Source organism: Sciurus carolinensis, chromosome 5 (genome assembly GCF_902686445.1).
Source record: "Sciurus carolinensis chromosome 5, mSciCar1.2, whole genome shotgun sequence".
NCBI lineage: Eukaryota > Metazoa > Chordata > Mammalia > Rodentia > Sciuridae > Sciurus > Sciurus carolinensis.
In genome coordinates, this window is record NC_062217.1 from 31,588,531 (window position 1) to 31,613,657 (window position 25,127).

At 33.3% G+C, this 25,127-nt stretch overlaps 1 protein-coding gene across 7 annotated transcripts in view; it reads left to right on the forward strand.

Moving 5' to 3' along the window:
• Positions 1–25,127, forward strand: part of Nbea (neurobeachin) — a 628,163-nt gene that overhangs the window by 391,214 nt on the left and 211,822 nt on the right. For all 7 annotated transcript variants that reach the window (XM_047553976.1, XM_047553978.1, XM_047553977.1 and 4 more), the window contains one exon: positions 21,156–21,280. In XM_047553976.1, the coding sequence (XP_047409932.1) occupies positions 21,156–21,280 (125 nt within the window). The remainder of the gene's footprint in view (positions 1–21,155; positions 21,281–25,127) is intronic.

Sequence of the window (25,127 nt, forward strand, 5' to 3'; positions counted from 1 at the left end):
AAATAAGTATGTGTTTATGAAATACTGAATATGTTGACTGAGTTTTGTATATGATACTCAAACTTCCCTTTACTATCTATGAAATTCAACATCAATACATAGATAACAGAACTATTATGAGTATTAAATGATATGTTTAAAGAATGTAATATAGTGGCCAGTTCATATTTGTTAATCATAAAACATTACATCAGTGAGTCACAAAAAAGGGGAGAGACATCTAGTATGCCCTATTTTTTGAGAGTAAGAAAAATTATATGTGTATGTGCACACTTTTTTATTAGATTATAACACAACTTTGAGAAAGAAAATGAGGGAAAAGAACCTTAGAATCTGGGATGTCAAAGATGATCACAACTCTTCGCTAGGCCAAGAGGCTTATGCTCAGCCCTGCCTCCAATTGTCTTATGCCTCAGTGACCTCCTTTTCTATTTACACCATCTGTATTATGGAATCTGTCATCTGGAATGTTGTCTGAAAATGTTTAAATGGAACTCAGTCTGTAAGATGATTGAGGCAACCACAAATCTCAATTAATGGAACATCATTTGTGGGACATTCCAATGTTAGGGAAAAGGGAGAAAATGATTAAGAAACCATTGTTAACTAAAGTCAAATGGTTTTTAGGCTTGTACCTTTCTGGTATGGCTGTATAGCAAAGCACGTACCTCTGATTTCTTCATCCACATGGTATTCCTCCTTATTGTTTAAAGGCTTATTTCTACCTTATCTCTCCCTGATTGTCTCAGCAGAAATCCTGATTTCTTCATGTGTGCCTTCGAAACATTTTTTTCAAGCATCAATTACCACATAATGTTAAATTATTTGTGTATTTACCCTCCTTTCCACAATATTGTGTGCCTTTTAGATTTACTAATCTAACATGAATTCCCAACACATTCTTAGAGCTTGTAGTCAAATAGGCACTATTTTTTAAAAGATTTTTTATTGTTCTATTTAGTTATACATGACAGTAGAATGCATTTTGATACATCATACATAAATGGAGTACAACTTCTCATTCTTCTGGTTGTATATGATGTAGAATCACACCAGTTGTGTAGTCATGTATGTACACAGGGTAATTATGTCTGATTCATTCTACTATTCTTCCTACCCTCATACCTCCTCCCCTTCCTTCATTCCCCTCTACCTAATCCAAAGTACCTCTATTTTTCCCTAGCGCACCCTCCATTGTGAATTAGTATATGTATATCAGAGAAAAAATTCAACCTTTGGTTTTATGGGATTGGATTATTTTGCTTAGCATGATATTCTCCGGGTCCATCCATTTACTGGCAATTGCCATAATTTTATTCTTCTTTAAGGCTGAGTAATATTTAATTGTTTATATATATATATCACATTTTCTTTATCCATTCATCTGTTGAAACGCATCTAGGTTTGTTCCATAGTTTAGCTATTGTGAGTTGAGCTGCTATAAACATTGATGTTGCTGTGTCACTGTAGTATTCTGATTTTAAGCTCTTTGGGTATAAACAGAGGAGTGGGATAGCTGGGTCAAATGGTGACCTCAGGTTTTCTGAGGAATCTTCATACTTCTTTCCAGAGTGATTGGACCAATTTGCAGTCCCACTAGCAATGTATGAGTGTATCTTTTTCCCCACGTCCTTGCCAACACTTATTGTTGCTTGTAGTCTTTTTAAAAAAATATTTTTTTTTAGTTGTAGATGGACACAATTTCCTTTTTCTGTTTGTTTTTTTTTATATGGTGTTGAGAATTGAACCCAGTGCTTCACACATGGGAGGCAAACATGCCACCACTGAACTACAACCCCAGCCTGTTGCTTGTGTTATTGATAATTGCCATTTTGACTAGAGTGAGATGAAATCTTAAGGTAGTTTTGATTTGCATTACTCTGATTGTTAGAGATGTTGAACATTTTTTCATGTATTTGTTGATCGATTGTATTTCTTCTTTGGTGAAATGTCTGTCCAGTCCCTTAGCCCATTTATTGATTGGGATTTTTTTTTTTTTGATGTTGAATTTTTTTTTTTTTATTGTAAACAAATGGGATACATGTTGTTTCTCTGTTTGTACATGGCGTAAAGGCATACCATTTGTGTAATCATAAATTTACATAGGGTAATGTTGTTTGATTCATTCTGCCATTTTTTCCCTTCCCCCCCTCCCCTCCCACCCTTCCCCTCCATCTATACAGTCCTTCCTTCCTCCATTCCTACCCCCCTCCCTAAACCCAACTCCAACCCCAACACTAACCCTTCCCACCCCCCATTATGTGTCATCATCCACTTATTAGCGATATCATTCTTCCTTTGGTTTTTTGAGATTGGCTTATCTCACTTAGCATGATATTCTCCAGTTTCATCCATTTGCCTGCAAATGCCATAATTTTATCATTCTTTACGGCTGAGTAATATTCCATTGTATATATATACCACTGTTTCTTTATCCATTCATCAATTGAAGGACATCTAGGTTGGTTCCACAATCTGGCTATTGTGAACTGAGCAGCTATGAACATTGATGTGGCTGTATCTCTGTAATATGCTGATTTTAAGTCCTTTGGGTATAGGCCAAGGAGTGGGATAGCTGGGTCAAATGGTGTTTCCATTCCAAGTTTTCTAAGGAATCTCCACACTGCTTTCCAGAGAGGCTGCACTAATTTGCAGCCCCACCAGCAATGTAAGAGTGTACCTTTCTCCCCACATCCTCGCCAACACCTGTTGTTGCTTGTATTCTTGATAATTGCCATTCTAATTGGGGTGAGATGGAATCTTAGGGTGGTTTTGATTTGCATTTCTCTTATTACTAGAGATGTTGAACATTTTTCCATATGTTTGTTGATTGCTTGTATATCTTCTTCTGTGAAGTGTCTATTCATTTCCTTAGCCCATTTGTCAGTTGGATTATTTACATTCTTGGTGTAGAGTTTTTTGAGTTCTTTATAGATTCTGGAGATTAGCGCTCTATCTGAAGTATGATTGGCAAAGATTTTCTCCCACTCTGTAGGCTCTTTCTTTGCATTGCTGATAGTTTCCTTTGCTGAGAGAAAGCTTTTTAGTTTGAATCTATCCCAGTTATTGATTCTTGCTTTTATTTCTTGTGCTATGGGAGTCCTGTTGAGGAAGTCTGGTCCTAAGCCGACATGTTGAAGGTCTGGACCTACTTTTTCTTCTATAAGATGCAGGGTTTCTGGTCTGATTCCGAGATCCTTAATCCATTTTGAGTTTAGTTTCGTGCATGGTGAGAGATATAGGTTTAGTTTCATTCTGTTGCATATGGATTTCCAATTCTCCCAGCACCATTTGTTGAAGAGGCTATCTTTTCTCCATTGCATATTTTTGGCCCCTTTGTCTAGTATGAGAAAATTGTATTTATTTGGGTTTGTGTCCGTGTCCTCTATTCTGTACCATTGATCCACCTTTCTATTTTGGTACCAATACCATGCCGTTTTTGTTACTATTGCTTTGTAGTAGAGTTGAAGATCTGGTATTGCGATACCCCCTGCTTCACTCTTTCTGCCAAGGATTGCTTTAGCTATTCTGGGTTTTTTATTCTTCCAGATGAATTTCATAATTGCTTGCTCTATTTCTGTAAGGTACATCATTGGGATTTTAATTGGAATTGCATTGAATCTGTATAGCACTTTTGGTAGTATGGCCATTTTGACAATATTAATTCTTCCTATCCAAGAACATGGGAGATCTTTCCATCTTCTAAGGTTTTCTTGAATTTCTTTCTTTAGTGTTCTGTAGTTCTCATTGTAGAGGTCTTTCACCTCTTTTGTGAGATTGATTCCCAAATACTTTATTTTTTTCGAAGCTATTGTGAATGGGGTAGTTTTCCTAATTTCTCTTTCTGAAGATTCATCGCTTATATATAAAAATGCCTTAGATTTATGTGCATTGATCTTATATCCCGCTACTTTACTGAATTCACTTATGAGATCTAAAAGTTTTCTGGTGGAATTTCCTGGTTCCTCTAAGTATACCATCATATCATCAGCAAATAGGGATAGTTTGAGTTCTTCTTTTCCTATTCGTATCCCTTTAATTTCTTTGGTCTGTCTAATTGCTCTGGCTAGAGTTTCAAGGACGATATTGAATAGAAGTGGTGAAAGAGGGCATCCCTGCCTTGTTCCAGTTTTTAGAGGGAATGCTTTCAGTTTTTCACCATTTAGAATGATATTAGCCATGGGTTTAGTGTAGATGGCCTTTACAATGTTAAGGAATGTTCCCACTATCCCTATTTTTTCTAGTGTTTTGAGCATGAAGGGGTGCTGTATTTTATCAAATGCTTTTTCTGCATCTATCGAAATAATCATGTGATTCTTGACTTTAAGTCTATTGATATGGTGAATTACATTTATTGATTTCCTGATGTTGAACCAACCTTGTATCCCTGGGATGAAACCCACTTGATCATGGTGCACTATCTTTTTAATATGTTTTTGTATGCGATTTGCTAAAATTTTGTTTAGAATTTTTGCGTCGATGTTCATTAAGGATATTGGTCTGAAATTTTCTTTCCTCGATGTGTCTCTGTCTGGTTTAGGAATCAGGGTAATATTGGCTTCATAGAATGAGTTTGGGAGAGTTCCCTCCTCTTCTATTTTCTGGAATACTTTGAGAAGTATTGGAATGAGTTCTTCTTTAAAAGTCATGCACATGGGCTCAGCAAAAAAGCTGGAGTATCCATCCTCATTTCAGATAATGTGGACTTCAAGCCAATGTTAGTTAGAAGGGATAAAGAAGGACATTTCATACTGCTTAAGGGAAGCATAAATCAGCATGATATAACAATCATAAACATCTATGCCCCAAACAGTGGCTCATCCATGTATGTTAAACAAATCCTTCTCAATTTTAGAAACCAAATAGACCATAACACAATAATACTAGGTGATTTTAACACACCTCTTTCACCACTGGACAGATCTTCCAAACAAAAATTGAACAAAGAAACCATAGATCTCAATAACACAATCAATAATTTAGACTTAACAGACATTTATAGAATATACCATCCAACCAAGAGCGAATACACTTTCTTCTCAGCAGCACATGGATCCTTCTCTAAAATAGACCATATATTATGCCACAAAGCTAATGTCAGCAAATACAAGAAGATAGAGACACTACCTTGTATTCTATCAGATCATAATGGATTGAAGTTACAAATTAATGAAAGAGTAAAAAACAGAAACTACTCCAACACCTGGAGATTAAACAATATGCTACTATATGATGAATGGATAACAGAAGATATTAGGAAGGAAATGATGTTGAATTTTTTGAATTCTTTATATATCCTGGAGATTAATGCTCTGTTTGCGGTGCATGTGGTAAAGATTTTCTCCCATTCTCCAGGCTCTCTCTTCAAGTTCCTATACATCTGTGATGAATCCACTGAAAGAGAAATTAGGAAAACTACCCAATTCATAATACCCTCAAAAAATAAAATAAAATACTTTGGAATCAATGTAACAAAAGAGTTGAAAGACCTCTACATTGAAAACTACTGAACACTAAACAAATAAATTGAAGAAGACCTTAGAAGATGGAAAAATCTCTCATGCTCTTGGATAGGAGAATTAATATTGTTAAAATGACCAGGCTACCAAAAGCATTATACAGATTTAATGCAATTCCTACTAAAATCCCAATGACATTCTTCATAGAAGTAGATAAAATAATCAGAAAATTCATTTGGAAAAATGTAAGACCCAAAATAGCCAAAGCAATCCTTAGCAAGAAAAGTGAAGCTGGAGGCCTCACAATACCAGACCTTAACCTGTACTACAGAGCCATGGTAACAAAAATGGCATGGTATTGGCCCCCAAACAGACAGATCGGTGGTACAGAATAGAGAACACCTAGACAAACCCACATACAGTCATCTCATAGTAGACAAAGGCGCCAAAAACATTCATTGGAGAAAAGATAGCCTCTTCAACAAATGGTGCTGGGAACACTGGAAATTCATATGTAATAAAATAAAATTAAACCCCTATTTCTTACATTGCACAAAACTCAACTCAAAGTGGATCAGAGACTTAGGTAGTAGAACAGAGACTCTGTGCCTAATAAACTAAAAAGCAGGACCAAATCTCCACCATGTCAGCTTAGGAACTGACTTCCTTAACAAGACTCCTGAAGCACAAGAAGTAAAATCAAGCATTAATAAATGGGATGGATTTAAACTAAAAAGCTTCTTCTCAGCCAAGGAAACAATCAAACAGGCACTATTAACAAACATCACTTTGAAGCATTGGGAATCCAGAGTGATCAAGAAAGGGCTGCTGCCCTCATGATCGAGTGGGAGGTTTTATGAATGAGCCAACATACTCACCATCCCCTAACTCACAGTAAGTGATTTTTTTTTTCTTTTTGGTGCCAGTGCTTAACCACTGAGGAGCCACATCCCCAACCCTTTTTAATATTTTACTTAGAGACAGGGTTTCTTAGGGTCTCACTGAGGTGCTGAGGCTGGCTTTGAGGTCGTGATCCTCCTTCCTCAGCCACCTGAGCCCCTGGGGATTACAGGCATGCACCACTGCACCAAGGACAACTGATATTTTTAAATGAATAATTGCCACCAACCTGAAAATAAACTCCAACGTGAGATTGTATGATTCAAGAGCTGTCGGTGTTTAAATAGATAACTACACAGTCAAAAGAGTTTAGGAAATGTTGAGCGCAAAATCAAGCAATTCTGTGTACTGCAGATTTCCATTTATTTAGAGAGTTCTTCAATACAATCTTTAAACATGTTAGTTGGACCTTCTATATGAGACGGTGCTTACCTTAAGACATACAGAAAAAGAAAGTCTCAAGCTAAAAATATGCCATCTTTAAATAGTTTATTAGTCAATGAGATCCTTTCTATGGCTTTAGAAAGAATATGCTTTTAGGGAAGGCAGCAGTCATTAATTATCAGCTAAATGTACATCATTTTATGCTCATTATTTATTTTTAGATTCAAAAGAACTTCTATAGATTGTGAAATCAATACAGTATGGATTGGTGAATTGTGACATACATGCTGAGTTTTCTACTTATTTTTATGTCATTGTTTTAAGCATTTAAAACTGTCTATCTAAAAGAAGTTGATAGGAAACTGATTCTTGAATGACAACTATTTATCAGTAATTACAGGTTATATAATATTTATAGAAAATATTAATTTTTTTCACATGTAATAAGTATTAAATTTACATGAACTATTTAAATTTTGATATGGAGCCAAAATAAACAAAAGTAGATTTTTGTTCACTGAATATCTTAACTGGAAAAATAGTTTAAAATCACTTCAAAAGGTGAACAAATATTTCATTTAAGAAATAATTTAATTAAAATTGCAATAAGTTTTAAATCTTGAAGTGAATACTTAAGTATATTTAAATTACTTAATCATATGTTACAGTAACCTTCAAAAAATTTTATAGAATTTTAAAAAAAGGAATTCAAAAATTTTATAAAAATGAGTTCAAATTTAAAAATGAATTCAAAGTTAAATGCTGGTTTTAAATGCCAGTTTTTTAACATAATTTAAAAATCATTCCTCTGTTGGGAATACTGTTTTAAAATATTCATCTGTAAAATCAACACCCATAAATGAATTGCATTCCTATACATCAGTGATAAATCAACTGAAAGAGAAATTTGGAAAACTATACCATTCACAATAGCCTCAAAAAAAAAAAAAAGATAAAATACTTGGGAAAAAACTTAGCACCAAAAAAACAAATAATCCAGTCAATAAATGGGCAGAGGAACTGAACACTCACAGAAGAAATATAATCGAGGGCTGGGTTTGTAGCTCAGTGGTAGAGAGCTTACCTAGCATGTATGAGGCCTTAAGTTCATTTCTCAGCACCATATATAAATATAAATAAAACAAAGGTCCATTGACAACAAATGAAAAAATTTAAAATATGTATTTATCTATAATAATATATATTTATTATATATAATAATATATAATATATAATAATAATATAATATATATATAATATATATTTATCTATAGAACAAGAACTAGGAGATAAAATATAAGATTGCTGTATGGATTCAGAACTTGCAGGTGCTTTACTCTCTTGTTCCTTTACTGTTAGAATACTATCGGTATGGAAAATATATATATAAAGATAATTGAAAAAAAATCAATTAAAAAAAGAAATACAATCATCAAATATATGAAAAAATGCTCAATATCTCTAGCAATTAGGGAAATGCTAATTTAAACTACACTGAGATTTCATCTCACTCCAGTCAGAATGGCAATTATCAAGAATATAAGCAACAATATATGTTGGCCAGGATTTGGGGGGAAAAAGATACACTTATACATTGCTGGTGGGACTGCCAATTAGTGCAACCACTATAGAAAGCAGTATGGAGATTCCTGAAAAAACCTGGAATGGAACCACCATTAGACCCAGTTATCCCACTCCTGGTCATATACCCAAAGAACTTAAAATCAGCAAACTATAATGACATGGCCACATCAATGTTAGTAGTGCTCAATAAAGAAAATGTGGTGCATATATACAGTGGACTATTACTCAGCCATAAAGAAGAATGAAATTATGGTATTCTCTGGTAAATAGATGGAACAGGAAGCTTTCATGCTAAGTGAACTAAGCCAGTCTCCCAAAAAAACCAAAGGCTGAATGTTCTGTCTGATATGTAGATGCTGACTCACAATAGCCTGCGGGGAAGGAGGAGTAGAGAATTACCCAATTGAATAGGGGGTAGTGGGGGGAAGGGAGGGAGATAACAATGGGAAGACAGTAGAATGAATCAGACATAACTATCCTATATTCATATATGAATACACGACCAGTGTAACTCCACATCCTGTACAACCACAAAAATGGGAAGTTATACTCTTGTATGATATGTCAAAATACATTCTATTATCACGTATAACTAAAAAGAATAAGTAAAAAAATAAATATATATATTTATCTATAGTGATGAGAACTAGGAGATAAAATATAAGATTGCTATATGGATTCAGAACTTGCAGATACTTTTCTCTTTTGTTCCTTTACTGTTAGAATACTATTGGTATGAAAAATATAAATCCCAGAGAGAAAATTACTTTTAAAAATGGTTTTATAATTTTTAAGGATTGATATTTATAGGAAAAGAACCAAAATAGAGAGGGTATAGCATTTGGTTGTTTTTTGAATGGATGCAAAATTGAAAGCTTCAACTAAATTGAGAGCTTTTTATAAATAGATGGTTAATTGTAAAACTAACAAATAAGCTTTTTCCAATTAGTTTAAAATCAAATGTGTTATATGATTTGGGAGGGGTGTGGAAACAGCTTTCTTTAGCCTCATAAATATTAGGAAGAATCAAATATAAATAGGCCAGCTTGCTTTTTATTACCAAAATGATCCCACAGCCTAAGCAAAGGTCACAAAGGCAGGATAAACTGTCACTATGTTCTTAATTTGTATTTTCCTACTTGGGTTAAATATTTTACTGGCAAATCATCTCCTACAAAAGAATTATAAGCTATTTTATTTGATAATATGTCCACACCACTTTTTGTTTATTAGTGAAATGCAGAATAGGACATGTATACTTTTGTTAAAATTAATAAGCATGTTTAATATTAACACTGTGAAACAACAAATTTACAAATACTCATTGATCTGTTATTCTCAGACACAAAGTACTGTGGGATTGCAGTGTTGCCTAAGAATGACAGATATATGGATCTTTTGTTGCTTATAATCTAGTAAGATTATCAAGATGTAAATGCTTGAGGTATTAAATGAACTATTGAGATCCAGTAAAGAACAATATAAAGATTAAATGCCAAATTGGCAAGGAGGAATAATCATTTAGAAAAAAGAATGGCATATATGATGCAAAATAAACATGAGAAATGTAGCACAGAATAATGTACCATTAGTTGCCAATTGAACACACATGTACTCTTCCTTCCTTTTTTTTTTTTTTTTTTTTGTGGTGCCTGGGATTGAACCTAGGGCCTTATGAACACACATGAACACTTTAGTGAGCTGAGAAGCATGAAACTAGGAATGAACAATGCAAGATTTCAGGAAATACTCTGAGGGGAGAAGAGATTCTAAATAACGCAGTAGGGGATTATGGTGCTGAAAAGAGAGCATTCTGTGGACCCTGAAAAGCAGGTTAAGAAATTTACTTATGTATCTCCATCACTTCATTATGTATTGCATTAAAAAGTATTACATCTTTAAAAAACATATCTGAATTTCTGGAAAACTTACTGTTTTTGTTTGTTAAAAATGAATACACGCACACACACACACACACACACACACATATACTTTAGTATGTATTAGTTGTAGTTACTGTTTATTGGACTTGCAGAAGACATGAAGCAAAGAACATTTATAAGAGCTGTTCTGTCCACAGAGATGAAGTAACTAATAGAGAAGTGTCATTCACCCAGCAAGTGGCAGGGCTGGGATTTAGACAGAGCTGCTTAGGCTGTCTCTTGTTGCTAACTTACATGTGCCAGGCACTGGGCTAAACACTTTCCTATATTCCTTAGGACAATTTTATGAAGTAGGTTCATTTATCCCCATTTTATGAATGAAGGAACTGAGGTTTAGGGCATTTCAGTAGTGCAAATCATAAACTTAACAACTTAGGTAATACCAGTCTTATAAATCCTCCATAACTAGTGAGTTGCCTTTTAAATGAAATGTTTTATGGGGTTTACGAAGACATTGGCTTTGTAGTGGTTGACATAGTTAAAGTTAATTGAAACTTGAACAATTTATTATGAGGATTTTCCTCAAAGTAAGTCCCTTTCTATGGGATTTCTTAGAGTAATCAGTTTCTGAAGTCTAATGGGGAAGAATTTTTAAGTACAACTTCTAAAAATATTTAATCCTATTCACCATGCAGTAATTATTAGAATGAAAGAATGCCTGCTTTCTTCAAGTAGTATGGTTGCTCTATAGAATTGGATGTTTTACAAGTCATTTTGTAACTTGGTTAATTAAGATTAAAGTAATAATTTCAGTATAAAGATTGCAGTACTTTGGGAGTATAGCTCTAATGGAAGAGGGGGGAAAAGAATGTGTCTCAACTCTAAATAGCTTTGTGTGCTATTGCCAAAAAAGAAAAATTAAAAATAAAAAAGAGCTGAGTCAGAAGAATAGCTGATTAAAGATGCAAAGAGTGAAAACGCAATTCAACATTTGCTGATCATGTGGGTAATAAAGCTCACTGAATAAAACTTTTTAAAAAATCTATTTCTGTTCTCTACTCACCAACCCTCCCTGCTTATTCAATGAAATTCTTTTTTGCCAGTTTCAAAATAAAGTAGAAAGGCATACTAAGTATACCAAGTTGTCCCTTAGATTTTACCATTGGAACCCTTCCTTTCTCCCCACCTAGATCCATTGCATAGGTCACACCTAGTGGTGTCCTTAAGAAACTGAGCCTTCACAGATACGTTAGTGCTCCTGAGGGAGCACTTCAGTCATAGATTAAGGAAAGTTGAAGACCACAACTCCCCCTCCTTTCAGACACCCAGCTTCTAATTCTGTTCCTCTTCTTTTAAGTGACTTTGAGATTTTACAAACATTGTAAATAACTTATTCTGTGAGAATTAAACTTCATTTCCTGGATAACACACTTATTTAAAATGTGTCCCTGTGTCTTGCAGTAACATGCAGAACCCGACTAGATGGTTAATGACTTATTTTTCTCCTCATTTTCACATTGAAAACTATACCTGAAAGACTATAAAACTACTTTATGGCTTATGATAGTTAAAAAAAAAAAAAAATCAGGCCTGTAGAGAGTGGTGGTTTGCTCAAGAATCAAAAAGAGGTGGCTATTTTTTTTTATCCTCAAAACTGCTTTCCCTAAAGAAAAAATAAAATAAAAAGTGAATTAAATAAGCAAACATAACAATACCCAGATTCTTTTCAGAAGACCTTTCTTTATGCACAACTTTTTTTTAAAAAAAGGCTTATAAGCCCTCTGATAGAATTATTGTATGAATGGTTTCCTCTCTAATGAGTTGCTCTGTCCTTTATAAAATAGACATGCATCCACCTTCAAATTATGTGTAAGCACACCTCTCTTAAAAATAACAGAATAGCAGTAAGATGATTTTTCAAAACTTACTGTGCATATATTAAGAGTTGACTAGTGTAGTGTATTTTATACTGAAAACTTTTCATGTTATACTGAGATTATATTATCATACTTTAACCAAATGGTACTGCCTTTTCCTCTTTCTGATAAATAGGTAAATTAAAAACAAAAGTTACATCCACAAGTAAAATATTGCTACTGCATTGAATATTATAGGAGAAAGGGAAGGCAGAAGTTAGCAGAAGCTACAAATGGGGGACCCTAGAGAGGGCAGCAACAGTAGCAAAAGTTAGAGAGTAAGTGACAGTCGGGACACATACTAGAAACAAAAGTTTAAACAGAAAATTTGCTTTCCTACCTGCCTTCTTTTTCCTACCTTTAGTTATATGATTTAATTGGTAATAAAGTTCTTCTCTATTAATCATTGCTTATGCTTTCTAACCTACACTTTAATAATCACTTGTGGTTTTTTTTACCTAAAGATTCATTATCCTTAATTAGGAATCTTATAGAAGTCACACATTTGCAGAATCACTATTTCTGCCTGGAGTGAATCCAAAATATTTCAGAGTTTGACAAGAATCATCATATCTAAGAACCACTTTCCACCAATGTGCATGGGAATAAAGGATATGACCAAACACTTGAAATGATGATCCCCAGGGGTGAATTTGGAATCCTGCTTATAGAATTCTGTCTTTCCTTCTAGGTTCAATAATCACTTGGACAGAGAACAAATTAGCCTGGCTTAAAAAAATATTGGGCTAAAGACTAGGATTTGACTTTCTGAAATATGGCTAAATGTTAGAGTGTGAAAGTACTCTCAAAGTCAAGAAGGATGCATGTTTTAGGACTTTCACCTATCAATTTGTAATTTAAAATACCAGATATACTACACAATCCTAGGTTAAGGAAGATGGAAGAGAGTCAAAGAAAAAAAGATCTTGGAAGGAGTGCTTTGTAATACACAGGCAAGAGAGACAAAATGACAGTAATGGCTTGAAGATATATGTCAATTATGTATGTATAGGTTTATCTATGTGTGTACAGATGCTTACAGTATTGAAAGAATCTGTATCACTGAGAATTGGCCAAATAGGGCATAAACCATGTAAAATCAAAGGTTAATGAACTTTTTTATGGAGAAGAATTAAGAGTCACAATAAATGGAGACTTTGTTTTGCTAACATATAATCACGTTTCATTAGAAGAGTCTCATCTGTGTACTTCTGCATTCACCTATGCAGTAAGTTCATTCCCTAACTTTCAGTTCTACCTCATCTCTTTCCTTCTTATAACTTACCAAAATTTTAACTATACATTTATTTGTTTAAGTTATGGAACAAACTGAAAGCTGAACAATTTCAAGAATCATGCTGCCGAATTCACCCATGTATACCTACTATTCAACTTGTGACCTGGTTCATAGTAAGCGTACAAAAAAATATTTGTAGAATAATGAATGAACCTGTGTGTTATACATACGGAGCTCTACCTGTTTCATAGTTTTCATTGTTCATCCAGTGTAATTAGTTCTGGTTGTAGAGAGGCAGGAAGCAGCTGTTTTGGTGCTTTCAATGTAATATCCTCAAGATATTACGTTTTTTGGTTACTTTCTTTACAGTTAGAAGCAGTGTTACATAAGCTAGGAAGTCAGACTGCTGGAGAACACGTATTTGGTCTGCTATGAAGCAGTGGTTCCATCTTGGGCACATTACTTAATGTCTCCTTGACTCCATTTCTTCCTATATAAAATGGGTTAATAATAATACTTAATTCAAAAAGACTTAATGAAGAATTAATACGCATAATAAAAAGAAAAGTGCCTGGAACACAATGAACTATTAATAATTATTGACATTTCTGCTGGATGCAGTGGTACACAACTGTAATCTAAGGTATTTGTGACTAAGGCAGGAGAATGACAAGTTAGAGGCCAGCTTGGGCAATTTAGCAATACCCTGTCTCAGAATGAAAAAAAAAAAAAAAATTAAAGGGCCAGGGATGTAGCTCAGTGATAGAGCACTTGCCTGGCATGCTTGAGCCTCTGGCTAGGTTCAATCTCCAGCACCTGAAAAAAAATTGACCCTTCTAAAATTACTATTATTCTAGGAATTTATTCAGTTCTTGAACTGGATTATACTGCAGTAACATAAACCTGCAAATCTCAGTGGTTCAAGAAAGTGTTATTCTCATTCACACTTTTATGTCCAGCATGGGTTTGCAGGAAAGCTCTGCTTATTAAAGACACTCAGGGATGTAAAATGATGGAAATTTTTGTTTATTAACCTTCCTACTTACAGTAGTGGATGGAGGGAATGTGGCAAACTATACAGTGGTTTTAAAAGCTTGAGTCTGGATGTGTCTCACTTTTGCTTACAAACTTTTAGCTAAAGGAAGTCACATCAGCATGCTTAATTTCAAAGTGGATAGAGAAGTCCAGTTCTACAGTTTGTCTAGAAGGAAAAGAGGATAACAACTTTTAACTTTCAGTCTGTCAATCAGATACTTGTTTTTATTAGATCTTGGTAGGATTAGATTTCATACACAGAAGTCCTGACCTTAATGATTACTGTTAATTCTTCAGCCAAGTAGAAATGCCACTTCTATGTTTATTTAGAAATGAAAGTTCTATGTTTGTTTAGAATGCTTATTTAGTAAAGTATTTCTTTGTTCTTTTTCACTCTTTTCTCTGTTCCATTTAATAGTTTTTATTATTAAATATCAGGTAACCAATTAACCTTTACAGCTTCACTTTATCAGATAAATTCAGTTTTCCCATTAGTTTATAAAGGCAGGCCATTCTTGGAAGGGGTTGGAGGAAACCTTTAAAGAAAATTGAGTATATTTTCCTAAATTGAAATTGTAAATTTTTTTTTCCAAAAAATTCATTGAGGGACTGGGGTTGTAGCTCAGTGGTAGTGTACTTGCCTAGCACATGTGAGGCACAGGGTTTGATCCTTAGCAGCACATAAAAATAAATAAATAAAATAAAGGTATTGTGTCCATCTACAACTAAAAAAAGTTTTAAAAAGAAAGAAAGAAAATGAAGCTTCTATTTGCTTTTTACCCAGTTTCCCCCTATTGTAACATTCTGCAAAACTACAATGTAATATCACAGAGGGTATTCTAATCGAATAGCTTGCTTTTGCATTATTGAGTTTTGAGAATTATTGATCTATTTTAGCTACTAGTCTCTGGTCAGATATACATTTTGCAAAAATTTTCTTCCACTCTGTAGCATGTCTTTTTATCCTTTTAACATTTTCTTTTGTAGAATGAATGTTTTTAATTTTCATGAAGTATTCTTTATCTATATTTCCTTTATAGATGTGCTTAAGGTGTGAAGTCTAAAAACTGCCTAGCTATAGATTCTAAAGTTTTTATACTTTTATTCTTAAAATATTCAATTTTACAGTTATTTATGTTTGTGATACATTTTGGGTGGATTTTTATTTAAGGTGTGAGACTTAGGTCAAGGTTTTGGGGGTGTGGGTGACTATGATATTTATTGCTCTAATACCATTGACTGTAAAGGTTGTCTTTCCTCCATTGAATTTTTCACCTTTATCAAATGTTAGATGAGCATATTTATGTGGGTCCGTTTTAGGGTTCTCTGTTGTTTTGTTGATTTGTATCTGTCCCTAGGCTAGTATTACACAGTCACAATTGCTGTAACTATGTAAGTTTTTAAACCAAGTAGACCAGTTCCCCCTACATTAACCTTTTATTTTATGAACTTTAGAATAATTCTATTTATATCTAAGAAATAATATTAAATGTGTACATAAATTTAAGGATAATTGGTATCTTTACTATATTGAGTCTTATAAACTATTCTTCCAAATCAAGAAAAATGATATGCTTTCCATTTTATTTAGATATTATATAATTTCATTTATCAATATTGTATAGTTTACATCACACAAGCTCTTCACGTCTTGCTAGACTTATACCTAAATAGTTCTCTTTGTTAATGATTCAAATTATATTTTATTTTCATTTAAAAATCTACATGATTACTACTAGTATGTAGAAGTACAATTAATATTTGTATGTTTATCTTGTATCCCATGATCTTGATGATCACAATCATTAGTTATAGGAAATTTTATTTGTTTGTTTTTTGGTACATTATAATTACACAAAATGGCAGGATTCCTTGTGATACACTGATAATGTACATAACATAATTTGGTCAATTTCATTGCCTACTACCTCCTTTCCCGGCCCCCCCCCCCATGATTACTCTTCTTTACTTTTTGTGACATTCTACACAGGCAGTTATAATCTACAAATAGAGCCCCTTTCATTTCTCTTTCTCCTACCTGTATTTGTTTTAATTCCTTTATTCCTTTTTTGCCTATTGCATTAGCTGGAAATTCCAGTGCTACAATGAATATGAGCAGTAACAGCAGACATCTTTGACTTATTCCCAACGTTAGTGTTGAACATTCAGTCACACCCTGAAGTATAAAGTTAGCTATAGGTTCTTTGAAGATTCTTAATAGAATGTTTAATAGAGTTCCCCAGTGAAACCATCTAGGCCTCGAAATATTTTTCTGGGGGAGTTTTAAACCCTGTCTCAAATGTCCTTAGTCGTTATAGAGTTAACCTCCTGTGTTTTGCTCACGTAGGGTGAGTTGTGGTAGTTTGGTATTTCTTGAGGAATTGGTTTGTTTTGTCTAAGCTGTCAGATTTATGAGTATAGTCTCTCATAGTATTTCCTCCTCTTTGTAGTGTCTTCATGGTCTGTGGTAATATCCCTTGTTTAATTTCTGTTATTAGTAATTTGTGTCTACTTTTATTTCTTTGTCAGTCTTGCTAGGGATATATCAATGTTGATTTTTTTCTAAGAAGCAGCCCTTTGTTTCATTAATTTTTCTGCTTTTTTTGTCTTCAGTTTCACTGATTTTTATGAACTTCTGTGTTTCTCTTCACTATTTCCTTCCTCCTGCTTGCTTTACTCTCCTTTTTTCTGTTATTAAGGTGGAATTTTAGGTATAGATTTAAGATTTTTTTTAATGTATGCAAATAGTACTACAAATGTTCCCCTTAGCACTACATCAGTTGAGTTACTACTTCAGTTGTGTTTGACAAATGCTGATTTTTTTTTTTTTTTTTTTTTTTTTTTTTTTGGTCATTTTCATTCAGTTCTCTGTTTTTTGTTTTCCCTTGAAATTCTTTTTGCTTCATGGATTATTTTCCTGTTATCCACCCTGTGGGTTATTTGGTCATTTTTTAAATTCCATTTTGATGTATTCACACTGTTTTGAGTATCTCTCTTAGTACAGCTTTTCAAGTGGCGTCTCTAAGTACTACGTATATTTGCGGTTCCTCCGTCTGCTGGTGGTATCCTTCTGCCAGTCCATGTGAGGTGGAGGAACTGTACCTTCCTTCGTATCCTTTTACTCTCCCCATTTCTATTCATCCTGAATAGTACCTCTCCTTACACTTCGAATCACAACAGGCAGTGTTACAATTTTTTTTGTTTTGATACTAAAATATAATTAAGAACACTCGAGGAAAAGAGCAGCCTGTTTTATTGACCACTATTTCTTTTGTCTTCCCTCTCTCGATGTCGCAGCGTTCCTTCTTTTATCCCCTTCCCTCCTGTTTGCTGAACTGTCTTTAGCTTTCTGTTATACTAGATTTAATATGGCAATAAATATTTTGTTTTCCTTTGTCTAAAAATATCTTCATTTCTCCTTTATTCCTCAGGATATTTTTACAGGCTGTAAGACTCTCAGGTGACACAGTTCTTTTCTTTCAACATCTAAAAAATATTTTGTCTCTTCCTTTGGCCACCATTGTTTCTGATGTGAAATTTGTAGTCATTCTGATTGTTTGGTCTCTGTAGGAGAGAGGCCATTTTTCTCTCAGTGCTTTTTTGAATTTTCTTAGTCCTCAGTCTTCAGAAGATTGTGAAGTGGCTTGGCATGGATATCTTTGGGTGTATCAGCTTCTTAAATCCGAACATTTATAATATGACACAATGAAAGTCACTATTCTGTGTAATTAATATGCATCAATGAAAAATTCCCCCCAAATCTGTACATTTATTTTTTTTTTGCCATATTTGAGATTTATTCAGCCATTATTTAGGTATTATTTGTCCCTGACTACTTTCTCCTCTTCTAGGATTCTGTCGACACCAATGTTAGATGTTAGACTCCACAGATTCCACTGTTTGTCCCTGCCCCCCAGTATGGTCAGTCTGTTTCTTGTCTGTTAATCAGATTGAGTAATTTTTTGTTGTACATTCCAATTAAGTGATTATTCCTTCTATTATTGAACCCCACCTCTCCGCTTTAATTTTGGTTGTTGTGTTTGTCAGGCCTAAAAGTTTCATTTGGTTCATTTTCTGTTCCTTTGTTGAGGTGCTCTATTTTTGTTCATTTCAAGGATATTCACAATTGCCTTTTGAAACTTTATTTTAATCATGGCTTTAAATTTTTTGCCAGAAAATTTCACCATCTCATCTCAATGTTAACCCCTCTTAGTGATCTTTTCACATTCTGTTGGAGATACACAGGTTCTTGGTATGACAAGTCATTTTGTAATTAAACCTAGATGTTTTGTTAATGCTCTGAGATTTTTATCTCATTTAAGCTTTCTCTTTCAGTTGAGTTTCTGGGCAGCGCTTCTTCAGAGGAACAGGGGCATTGCCTTCTACTGACAAGGAAGGTAGAAATGAGATTTCCCACTTGGCTTGCAAGAAACCCAAGGAGTTCGGGTTCCTCCTTACTGTTTAGTGTGGATGAATACTCTAGCCCCCATGTGGTGTCCACTGTGAGGGTAGCCTCATTGCCAGTTGTTAACAGTTGAAGTTCTAAATCTCCACTGTGTCTCCTGTGACGTTACCCTTCCAGGGAATGTGAGAGATACCTTATTACTATCCAAACAGGGAAGATGGAAACCCAGACTACCTCCATGGTCTTTGCTGATTCCATGTGGGTGGGGCTCCTTGTTACCAGGAAGCTGAAATAAAAGTCCTGTTTCCTTACTTGACCTTCTCTGAACCACCTCAGCAAGGGTATTGGGTGCCACCTTGCACTCTCACAAGGGTGCATTTCTAGGCTCCCACCTCATTCTTTGCTATTGTGGTGAGGTGGGGGCCACAGTTTTTCTGTGAGATTTGGCTGGAATATAGCAGCTATTGTATCAAAGATTCCTGTCTTGCTAGGTTGCCTGTTTCTTGGTCCTCTGGGTAGAAACAGCAAACGTTTGTTGGGCTTTTCTCTCTACCCATTGACCTGTTTTGTTGGGGCTGTTCTCTCTGCCCATTGTTGGTCTCTTTGCCTCGAAGTCTAGGATATAAAAGGCAATGGCACCTCATGCCCCTCATCCCTGTGTTGTACCTTATGTTCTAGAGACTTTAGCCTTCACCTTTCAGAGACTTCTTGGGTTTTTTTAATATATAATATCAAAAACTGTTCAGTTGCATTTATGGGAGGAATAAGGGTAAGTGTGTCTGTGGTGAGAAATTTTAGATAACGTAAGATCTCTGGTCTCTGCTAGTGAATTCAATTATTTAATTTTAATATGGTCTTAAGGAAAATCCTTCTAGCAATATTTTCACATGGTCTTCTTTCAATGACTGTGATTAGTCTATATTTGTAAGGCTAGAAATCATTCTATTTTAAATTAGTTGCAGAGATATAATTTATTATGAGTATTTATCAGATAAGCATTATTTTAGCAGAAAAATAAGTTTTTAGGTACAGAAAAATAGGATATATTAAAATATATTTCAAATGTTTATAATTTTAATGCTTTGTACAGTTCCTTTATATTATTGTATTCTTTTATAATTGAGCTATAGATAACAAAATTATATAACCATAAAATCTAAGATGTTTTTCAAAAATAAATACTTTTTCTCATTAACTATATGTCTATAGATTTTTTATTCTGAAAAATATTTAATTAATTCATTGAATAATTATTAAAATATAGCATGTATCAGATATGGTGCCAGAATTATAATGATGAGTAAGATGCATATAGGTTCTGCCTTATCAAACTTAAAGTGTTTTTCTACAATAAGATATCAAAATATAAAGTAAAATCAAATCTCAGATGAAAGCTTTTTATATGTTTTTATGAATAGTGCTGTTCAGGAAATTTAGGATATTATCTTTTGAGTATATTATTCCAAATACTAATACAGAAAAACTTAACTTCTCAAGCAGTGGTATTTATCTTCAGTGTTTATTGAAACTAAATTGAAAACAAAAATCATATCATGAGATGTTCCATTGCATATACAATGAACACATTTCAGTAGTTTCTGAAATATTCCCTGGCTTTTTAATACAGAGTATAAAAGACAGTGTTATCCAATGATGGGGCTTTGGTTGTTAATGGTTTATATTAGCCAAAAGCTATAAAATCATCCAAGGACTCTGTTAGCATTAGAATAATAATTTACCAGGACAATTACCACAGACTGGAATTTTTGCAGCTCTAATTCAGTATTATTAATAATGGATAAAATTGCACTTTTCTCAGGTTGCTGTGGGCAGCAGGGAATTATTTCAATGAATATTTCAGCACATTATTTTAATCATTGCTCTACCAAATCCAAGTGGGCAATATTTTATACTTCTTAATTCAGTCTACTAAGAAACCATGGTCATTAAATTGCAAACTATTTGTAGTGAGTTCTATCCTGTGATTTACAAGCCTTGTTAAAAACAGTGTAAAAGAAAGCAAACTGTGCTATTAATACTTGTAATTTGATGTTGCATCTGTTACTAAACTCCCCATGATTAATGTTTTTTAGTAGCAGAAAGAACATTGTAAAAAAAATTAAAAACAGAGCTGAGTGTTATAATACCTAAAATACGAGAATATTTCTACTTTAAGTTTTGTTCATTTATAAAGAAAACATACAAAACAAGTGTAAAATATAAATATCTCAAAAATCATCTCAGTTTTTGAGACCAAAGAAATGGACTTTAATTTTATGGAAAGAATAAATTTCCAGTTATACATTTTTATTCATAGTAATTAATACTGTTCCTTTATTTTTCCACATTTAGCCAGTTGCATGATTTCTGGCGTTTGGATTACTGGGAAGATGATCTTCGCAGAAGGAGACGATTTGTTCGTAATGCCTTTGGTTCCACTCATGCTGAAGCATTGCTGAAAGCTGCAATAGAATATGGTTAGTACTCATGCCTCTTAAACAAAAAATATTGCTGGATGTGAAGTGACCCTTTGTGTTTGAGAATTTATATTTTTCACTGGCATTTAATATTCTCCATGTTGTAAATCAGAAGTGTTTGGTTCTGCTTTATTCTTCAAAATTGTTTAACTTATCTCAATATTTCTTACACTAGATATATTTAAGACCCTTTAATTTCTTTTAAGAGATTAAAAATTCTTACATAGTTGGTTATTACCCATATAGCCTACATAAATAAATAGAATAAAATCATTAATTTCTTTTTTAGTGTCTTTCAAACTTTGGTGACTCAGACCCATATTGGGAAAGAAACATTATGTTATAATCCTATAAGCAGACTTACATATTTCTATGTATGTAGAAGTTTGTATGTATGTATGCACAGTAATATATACATACATATGTATGCTGTATGTATATTCATGTATACAAATACATACATCTCTGTTGATTGAAACAAATATATTAATGACCCCTTTACATGAAATTTTCTGTATTATTCCTGTCCTATTTTTTCAGATTAATACAGATAAAAATCCTTTTATAATCTGCCAATTTAATTCCCCATCCTTCAGTAGATTACAAATGAAGTTTGAAAAAATTGGCCTGCCATTAACAATATCATCAGCTATTTCACTACAAGAGAACTTTATCTCAAATTGTCCTTTATAAAATACGATAAATAGTAAATATCAAAATATTTTATAGTTTAATAAAAATGCTGCTACTATAGATTGTTGTCCATTTTACCTAGGAACATTTTATCTATTTACCCTTTTTTTTTCTCTGAGACAAGCTGTCACTAATTTGCTGAGGCTGACAGCTTCCAGAGTCACTGGGATCACAGGCATGTGTCATCATGCTCAAGTTATTTACCCATTTTTAAAAATTGTCTAACAATTTTAAGTTAGACCAATCATATCAAAATTTATAACCACATACGTTGAAGAAATACCAGTAATGAATATTGTCCATATATTTTATTACCCACTTTTATTCTCACAATTACTTTAATGTGTTAATACTCATTCATTTGGGATTAATAAGAGAATCATCTGGTTTGAAATTTTCCACGTTTGATAAATAGTTCTTTATCTATAATACAGTTCATTTTCTCAATGGATTATACAGGGAAAATATCTAATCCTAATAAATGCAAAATGTGAAAAGATGGCAGTAAAAAATTTGGAGGATATAGAGAGGTGAGTGGGGAACACTCCCTAGAGGAATCTCTCCAGAAAATTACAAGGAGGAATTATAAACTGCCAAGAGAAAACTGCAGCATTGTGTACCTTCTTCATGCCCTCTACCCTACATATAAAGTATTTTTTTCAGTAGAAATAGGAAATAATTGTCAGTAATTATTACAAACCCCTTCATCCAGTCAAAATAAATGTTGAAAAACTTCATTGAACACAAAGTTGCTATGTTTTAAAGAGAGGTTTTATTTTCAGAACATATATATAAAACTAACAGCAACAAAAAAAGTCAAAAAACTCACCTGTCATTTGAATGTTCTGCCATTAAATATTTAAACATATTTATGTTTGCCAAAGTCTGACAGTGGCCATAGTAACATCCAATGATAGAATGTTTTGATGGTGAGTAATCAGAGATCAAGGGTATATCTATAGTTGAGACCTACAGATGCTAGCCAAGTTCTAGGACAAATTGAAATTCAACTTATTTCTTCCTTTCTGTCAAACAATTGCATATTTCAACTTCTCTAGTGTTACATTCTGTCACTGAAACTTAAGGACTAAATATATGCAATCTGTGCTATAAAATTTGGTCAAACTTTTTTTTTACTCATTTGTTTGTTACCATTTCAGTCATGGTAGCAACAAAAGTTTTTCAGGAACAAAATAATGTTTTCTGGATGTTACTTTTAGTATGACTAGAAGTATTAGAATCAGTGATCACAGTATTTACAATTTTAAATAATTTGTATATGTTGGGAGAGCAACTCTAAAATACTTAAATAGGAAATGTTTACATGGCCATAAAAGCAGTCTCTGGGATTTGAACCACAGGTTGAGTCTTTCCTATTAATACAGTGTTCCTGTTTCAAGAATATGGAATTATATTACTGTGATAGAAGTGAAACAGATTTAGAAGACTTCATGTTTAATAAAAATTCTTGGAGTCATTTGATTTTTTCTGATACCCTAAACTCAGCCAAACATTTTAGATTAGATTATAGTTAGACTTTGATGTGATGGGAGGGAACATTTAGTCATAATTTGAATTTCACGGCATTATTTTTCAGGCAGTTTGGAGCCCTAAATAAAGTCTGCTAATGCTTTTCTTTTAAGTGAGCAAATAATCAGAATTGAATATAATTTTAAGGAAAAGAACAATAATTTTATTTCATACTTACTTTGAAAAGCTTTCCCTTCGATTTCATTATTAAAACTTTTGGTTGACCTTTTTCAGTTGGAAAATATCCCTTACACTGATGGAGTTTTTCATGCTTTCTTAGTAATACTAATGAGTTGAATAATTTATGAGGTTGTCATGTGCAAAAGATTTGGTGTGATTTGATATACTTTCAGCCTCTGGGTTGGAATGTGATTAATAAAAACCTAGAGGCATGTAATTTTTTCCTTGATGTTTAATGTTCTAATTTTGCATGTGTTATTTAGAAGTTTTCTAATAATAAAATATCATACAAGTGCAAATTTAATTGAATACCAGAAATTTTACAGACCATAGCAATGGAAGAATATAAGGAAAACATTTTAAAACTCATAAACTCATGTTCTGACCTACAGTATTTTCTTCTTCAGGGCACATTAGCTAATAGGGAAATTATTGAAAAAGGAAGATTTTGTAAATGGTTTATATATTAAAGTAAAACCTACACTAGTCAAGTTCTGGTACATTTTTTGATGCTTGAAGATTATAACCGCCAAAGAATAATACAAAATCTTAATAAGTTTGGTTTTCTTTTTGACTGTCATTTATCATCCCGGCCTCTGTTTCCCTTCCATAAAATTACAGTGGAACAATGTTTCATCAAAGCCAAAGATCGCAAGTGCCTCAATGTCTGTGATCAAAGACATCATCTTAAATAGGTCTGATCAGGCGTCACTGAAGAGGGCAGGCTGCTTCAGCCTGAGGAGAAAAAACATGGGGCAAAGATGACAAAGTTAATCAGTCACTTCTTTGGCAATAAATAATAAGATATGCTGAGAACTGCAAATGAGAACATTCTTAGGTTCCTCAGAGATGTGTCTGCTTAACACCTGATTTATCTAAGCTTGTGAAGCCATCAAGATATGACCTTGATGAATAAAAAGCAGCTCTGTAACGAATCTGAAATTAAATTAGGTTTGATAGTGTATGCATGGCTACTGTAATGTTTTGGCAGTCATCAAGAGATAAGGAAGACACTGAGAATAAATATACTGAGCCAGCTATACAGTCGTTGAGAAAAAAAAAGCTATCAAATTATCTGACTTTGTTTTTTAAAGAGTTTATAGTTAGTGTAACATTGAGGAAGATAATTTGATTTTTTTAAACTAGTATGCTACTGTTTGTGTTATAAAAAAACTCTTTAGTAAATCTCTTTTTAGTTTTCATTGATAACTCCATTTTAGTTGGTATATTCTTAATTGACTCTCTGAATTTGGAATTAAATAGTTGATCTTGTTCCAATAATATATTGAAAAGTTAATGATGTGAATGTTTTTAAAAGAGGGAGAGAAAGGCATGAGGGAAGTATCTGTCAGCTCCTTTTTGGTGTCAGTGTGATAATTCAGTCTCACAGTCCTTTCTTCACCCTATAGTTTTTATAGTCTCTTAATTTAAATAGATGATATAA